Source organism: Mus pahari, chromosome 22 (genome assembly GCF_900095145.1).
Source record: "Mus pahari chromosome 22, PAHARI_EIJ_v1.1, whole genome shotgun sequence".
NCBI lineage: Eukaryota > Metazoa > Chordata > Mammalia > Rodentia > Muridae > Mus > Mus pahari.
In genome coordinates this window covers 4564635-4570862 of record NC_034611.1, presented here as the reverse complement: position 1 = coordinate 4570862, position 6228 = coordinate 4564635, and the positions used below count along the sequence as shown (strand labels likewise).

Here is a 6228-nt window from a genome sequence, read left to right as displayed (position 1 = left end):
CACACACACAGAGTGAGAGGCAGAGTCTCAGCCCCACCTGTGATTAGAGCTAGCTAGCCTCTCCACAAGCTCTGCAGGTGTACACATACACACACACACACACACACACTCACACGCACACACACAGAGGCACGCACACATGCACACTTGCAAACAGCCATAGACACACGCACACAGACTCACACACAGTTCTACAGTCAGGAGCACTTGGGAAGTTGGGGCAGAAGTTTCTGAGTACAATGCCTATCCGGGATATATAGTGAGATTTTTGTCTCAAAAAAGAAGAAGAAAGAGAAAAAGAAAAAAAAAAAAAGCAGAGAAGAGAGCTTAGTCCAGCATTTTTTTCAAATTTGCCACAATGAAATCTTATTGTGGGGGCTGGAAGTGCTGAGAGTTTTGTTTGAGGCCATGTCCCCAAGTAACTTGACACTCTGTAGCCCAGGCTGGCCTCAGACTCAGAGGTCTGCCTGCCTCTGCCTCCCAAGGGCTGGGATTAAAGACGTGTACAAACATATCCAGTTTCGAGGCTGGAAGTGTATGTAGCTCAATGGTAGAGTCCTTGTCTAGGAAACATGAGGCCTCAGCCTGAGAAAATAGTTTTAACTGGACGCCCTGATAACGCATAATGTAACTATATAAAACAAGAGCTTAACAACAGAGTTTCTTAAGTGATTCTCATCAATATTTTCTATTCTAATTTCTTTTTTTTTTTCCTTTTATGCTGGTTTCAATCACTAAATTGATTTTCTACCTCACTAAGTTACTGTAGCTCATCATTTGAGAGAGCTGGCCTGAGCAGGATTGGATCAAACTGGTTAGCCCACAATATGCTGGCATGCATTCTTTGTCTTTTATTCCCAAGAATGGGGAGGGGGAAAAAAAAGATGGCGCCAATCCACCTCTTCCAGAGTCTCTGGGATCTATGTTGGGAGACACTAGGGAACCCAGTTAGTGTTCTAGTAGCTTCTCACTGGGCAGACACTCACCTTCAGAGGACTCAGACAGCTGCTTGCCTTCTTGCTCAGTGACACGGAGGCTCATGGGAACATCCAGGAACTTCTCATAGCCATTTCCGTACCACACAAGCAGTTCCTGGTTCTGGTGGATGTCTCTACAACTCTCATAAAATATCTGCCCTTGGTGCTGCACAGCCAGCAGGTTCTGCTCCTTGGGGAATCTAGCACAGTTGACGTAGGACATCCAGTTCCCAGAACCTTTGCCGTCGATAAAATGGCTCAGGTGACCATCTTCAAAAATCTAAATAAGATGAGACATGCAGTTGTTTTTTGTGTGTTTATTTTGTTTTGGACCCTCAGATTCCTGAGTTCAGGGACCATCAAGCCCCCCTGCCCCTTCCGCAAAGGCATGAGCTCTTTGTATTTGCTTTTGTTTTACTTTTGTCTGATCTATAAAATGAAAATTTAACATCTACACCCAAATTCTTACTGTAGAACACATTTCATTTCTATAAATCAGATTTCTGTATAAGAAGTAGTGTATAAACTTTTTTCTGGACAGGGTCTCAGGTAGGACTTGAATTTAAAATATAGTTGAGGATGGCCTTGAACTTCTAATCTACCTGCTGCTCCCTCTGCAGTGCTGATGTGTGCCACCATACAGTATTATGCGGTACTGGGGACTGAGTCCAGCACTTTGGGCATACCAGGCAAGCATTTTCTCCAGTTCCTCCATAGACTATGTAACAACATACTTTAAAACTGAATTTATGCAGCCGGGCATGGTAGCGCACGCCTTTAATCCCAGCACTCGGGAGGCAGAGGCAGACTGATTTCTGAGCTCGAGGCCAGCCTGGTCTACAGAGTGAGCTCCAGGACAGCCAGGGCTACACAGAGAAACCCTGTCTTGAAAAGCCAAAAAAAAACAAAACAAAACAAAAAAAAAAAACCACATTCTGGATCCCCGAGTTTCTACTGTAGTGTATGTTAACTTTATAAGCAAGGGAAAGGGAAAGAAATCGGTCTTATTTGAGCCCAGCTCTTTAGGATGGAGCTGCTGAGGAATTCTCTCTTCTGCCCAGTGTGGAGGCCTTGGGATGGAGCAGCTAGTGCAGCTGCTTAGTTTAAGTACAATTTAGTATAAATTACTGTTTAATTCAGCTCTTCCGCGTTGCCAAAATTACAGGTCATCATCCTAAAGTATGTTCCTAGAAGTTCAGGGTCAGGGCATTTAGATTTCAAGTCATCTGGTGTATTCTGACAAGAGGCTCCTGTGAATGAGAAGTTGCTATCACAGCGGCCTCCCTTGGACAGGCACTAACTTAGAGAGTGTTGGCTTCACTTGTTTTGTTAATCCTTGGCTAATTTTACAAGTAAGTAATACGAAAGTCTACCACTTATCTTTCTTTCCTGTAGCATGCTTTTAACACTCTACCATATTTAAAATACTTGAGTGTGCCTGTAAATAAAACACACAGTGGTAATTCTTTAAATGGACTTCCACGTCTGTTCGGTACAGATTAAAGTTACTTGACCCACTACAAAGTGGATTTCATACAGAGTGAGGTCCTGCTGGAGTGAACACCAATGTCTTTCTCAATAAAGGCCTTCAAGGGTACCACCTCCCCCAACCTCAGGTTGTCCTCCCCAGTTTCAGCAGACCCCCCCCCCCCAGAAACACACTTACTTCCCACATCCGAGAGTTGTCCCTGTGTGCCTTCACTTCGCTGGCATTGACCACTCTACCTCGAAAGGGTCCAAATCTCACTCCTTTGGCAATGAAGTCGCTGCAGAACACGCCAAAGTGTGGCACATCACCAAATGCTGTCTGCATGAGGCAGAGACCTAGGTGAACCAGAGGCAGGAGAGGAAAGTAGAATGAGCCCCCGGCAGAGTCAGGATTTATTTGTGGGAAATAAATCCAGGCAAGGAGTGCAGCCTACCTTCTGGAAGCTGAAGGGAGTCTTTGTCCAGGGTTTTATGAAGATGGTTAGACCCTAGAAAAAGACAGTGAGTTACCTTCCCGAGGGGGTTCCCCCAGTTCCCACAGAGCGCTTTAGATTTGACCTGTCTGTATCCTCTAGCCTTTACTGCTGCTGTGGCCTTGACACAGGCTTTTTGTACATTGTTGCTCATTTGAGACTCAAAACACCCTCTGGGTGAGGTTTGGTGGGTAATGAACTCCATTTTGCAAACTTGAGAGTCAGAGACAATGCTTTCTGAGGTAAAGAGCTGCCAGGTGTGAATTTCTGGAGACCATCATGTAGATACTTTGTACATCCCTAAAGCCACCGAGTGAAACCACTACACTTTTAGTCCTCAGAGCTCACTAAAAGCAATCTCAGAAATTACACAGTTAGGCAAGGAGGACCCTGAGAAGCCAGCAAAGAAGGCGGTTTAGAGGGACACTTGCCCAAACTGTACATCCACATTTTAATACAGCCTGGTCCGGACCTGTTCCACCCAACCCAGACCCAGAAAGTATTTTTCCTTACCAGAACTCTCTGTGGGAACCAGGATACCTGAAATTGCATGCTGTAGTTCGTCTGGGTGCTCTGGACTAGCGATGGCTCCGTACAGAACGAAGCGCAGTTCCTCCTCTGTGAAGTTGAAGCCGCAAAACGGCGGCTTCCCCTCTTGGTTCAAGGTTTGGGAGACAGATATTGACTGGGGCTTCTTAATTCCTGCAGGTAGTAGGGAAGCAATTACCGGGGATGGCAGAAGTAAATTTTCAGCTCCCCACCACTGAGCACTGATTTGGCCGCCGCCGCTGGGGACCAAATTTTGGCTGCTGGAACCGCTGCTCCTATGCTCAGTGCTGTCTAGAAATCGGGGTACTTCGGGAGTGGATTGAGGAATTCGGTTCCATGGTGACAACTTGTACCAGGGCAGATCGCTCTGAACAGCCAGACCCGGGTTCAACAAGGGAGCAGTCATCCGAAAAGCACTGAGAGGGGCCATCGCCTGGGACTCAAGCACTGCGGCTGCCAGTTTCCAAGGTTGAAAATCCTCCTCGGTGGTGGTGGCGAGGTTCCTAAAGTGACTGTAGCCTGGGGCATGCGCGTAGTAGGCGGTCAGGTGGTGAGGGTTACTCTGGGGCAGGTAGTTCGCCTTGTCCTGGGTCACACCAGAAGGAGGTAAGGCCATCGCAAGCTGAGTTTTGCGGATCTGTGGGAAACCGAGGTCGCTGAGTGAGGGGGTCTTAGGTGGTCTTCACTACTTCCCTCCACCCCGTCACAGTCAATGACCAAAGTTCCCAATTCGATCCCGCCAATCTTAACTCGGAAAAATAACACAAAAGGCACAAACTCCCACACCAAACCAAACTAAAATAAAATGCCAAACGTCTCAAACCTCTAACGAAAATCTGCCTCGGTGTCACCGGACTGGAAGGTGCTGGCTCAGGTCGTCTTCTCTTTTGCTCCCCCAAACCACCTTGACTAAGGAATGCTGATGACCCCGCCCCCCTAAGCCCTCAACCCCGCTCTTACAAAACGGGTTTCAATTTCGTCTCTCTTTTAATTCTCAGCCCAACGAAACGCACCCCCACCCCCGCCCAGTTCTCTAAGAGCGGTTTTTTTCAGCCAAGCTACTAGGGCCAGACCCTGTACCGGCTTCGGAGCAGGCAGTGGCTTCAGGCGCTCTTGAGTATGCAGCCGAGATAGGAGAAATGTGCGCTCTCGGTGGGACAGTGCAGCAGGGGTTCTGAGTCGACTCGGCACCCCAAGGAGTTTAGCGAAACGCCAGCAAGTCCGGCGGGCCTGACAGCACCGCGGGAGCCGTACGCCTCCTCCCTCTAGAGACCCACGCCCAGTGCCCCTTCCCGCCACATCTCCAGTCTCTTGGCAACCCTAGCCATCTCAACCCTGGTCGCCTCTGGAGACTCAGGAATGACAAGTCCCAGGCCAGGTAGCAGAGAGATGTCTCTGTGGTCGCCGATCCTCCCTCCGCCGCGGCGACCCTGGCCCCCGAAATGCTTCTTTCTCAGTAGCCACACAGCAAGGCTGAGGAGTGAGACCCGTAGGATCCGAGGATCTTAAGGTCTGGGATCAATGTGTCCAATAAGGAAATCAACCCGGGTCGTGACTCAGAAGTTAAGGAACATAGGGCCAGGAGGAGAGGTCAGCCACCACGCAGGCCTTTCCGTCTATCTCCCTCTGAGCCCTGAACAGCGCAGGCTCTAACTCCCAGGACAAGCGGCTCCGGAGGTGGAAAGCCAAAATCCAATTACGAAGTTTAAAAACACAAAAACAAAAACAACTAACTAAAACAAAGAAAAAAAAAACGAAAAACAACCAAACAACTGCAAAACGAATTTTCAAAGCGATTTCAGAGCACTGTTCCCAGCCGCGCTGGAAGCCTGTAGCCCTCGGGGGTCCGTCCCTCCAGAGGGCCAAAGACCTACCTCAGGCCAAGGCTAGGGCGGCACCCGCTGGGTCTCAGGACCCTGGACTTCCGAAAACCCCCGAGGGCTGTGCGGGCTTTAAGAGGGAGCGTGCAGATCCAGCCTCAGGGTACTTGGAGAGGGAGGGAGGCAGTAGCAGAGAGCAGGCCTGTGGAGGTCCCCTGAGAGTCTTCTCCCCGCCCACCACGGCCATTGGCGAGCGCTTGGATTCCTCTCTAGGTCCCCAGAGATCACCCACTTAACCTAACAGTTCTCTAGACCTGGAATCCTCTGAAGTGCGATTGCCCATCTTGCACGGGCAGGCGTTGTTGTTGTTGTTGTTGTTGTTGTTGTTGCTTCAGTCTAGCGACGTCAGGAAGTCAGAGTGTGGCAAATGTTACCCAGTGTCCACAATAAGACCTTCTCTGTGTAAACGCACACATGCACATATACCACATGCACACACAAACCCAGAAGTGTCGGCGGCGGCGTGAGCACTAAACAAGCCTGGGGACCCAATAAATTCTTCTGTGCCCTCACACACACTACACCCTAAAAGGATGGGTGTAGGAAGCCGAGAGAGCGACCAATACACAGCCCCCACTCTCACAGACCCTGGACTAGCATTGGAGAGTTTAGAGCGGAACACACACACACACACACACACACACACACACACACACACACACACNACACACACACACACACACACACACACACACACACACACACACTGGCATCTAGGAGGCCAAGCCTGTTCTTAGTCTTGGTCAAATTTGTCAGAGACCCAGGTAGGCTCGTCACCTGCTGAGAAGTTAGGCGTTGTCCTAGAGGCTGGGAAGTGACACCCTGCGAGTCCAGGGTAGGGGGAACTGAGCTGACGCTTCG

At 49.3% G+C, this 6228-nt stretch overlaps 1 protein-coding gene across 1 annotated transcript in view; it reads right to left on the bottom strand.

Annotated features, from left to right (window-relative positions):
• The window catches only part of Prdm14 (PR/SET domain 14), a 13789-nt gene extending 8374 nt beyond the window's left edge, over positions 1 to 5415 (bottom strand). The window contains exons 1-5 of the mRNA XM_021222421.1: positions 5362 to 5415; positions 3452 to 4124; positions 2900 to 2953; positions 2644 to 2801; positions 987 to 1257 (exon numbers count right to left, since the gene is read on the bottom strand). Of these exons, the coding sequence (XP_021078080.1) occupies positions 987 to 1257; positions 2644 to 2801; positions 2900 to 2953; positions 3452 to 4103 (1135 nt within the window). The 5' untranslated portion in view covers positions 4104 to 4124; positions 5362 to 5415. The remainder of the gene's footprint in view (positions 1 to 986; positions 1258 to 2643; positions 2802 to 2899; positions 2954 to 3451; positions 4125 to 5361) is intronic.
• Between the last annotated feature and the right edge of the window lie 813 nt (positions 5416 to 6228).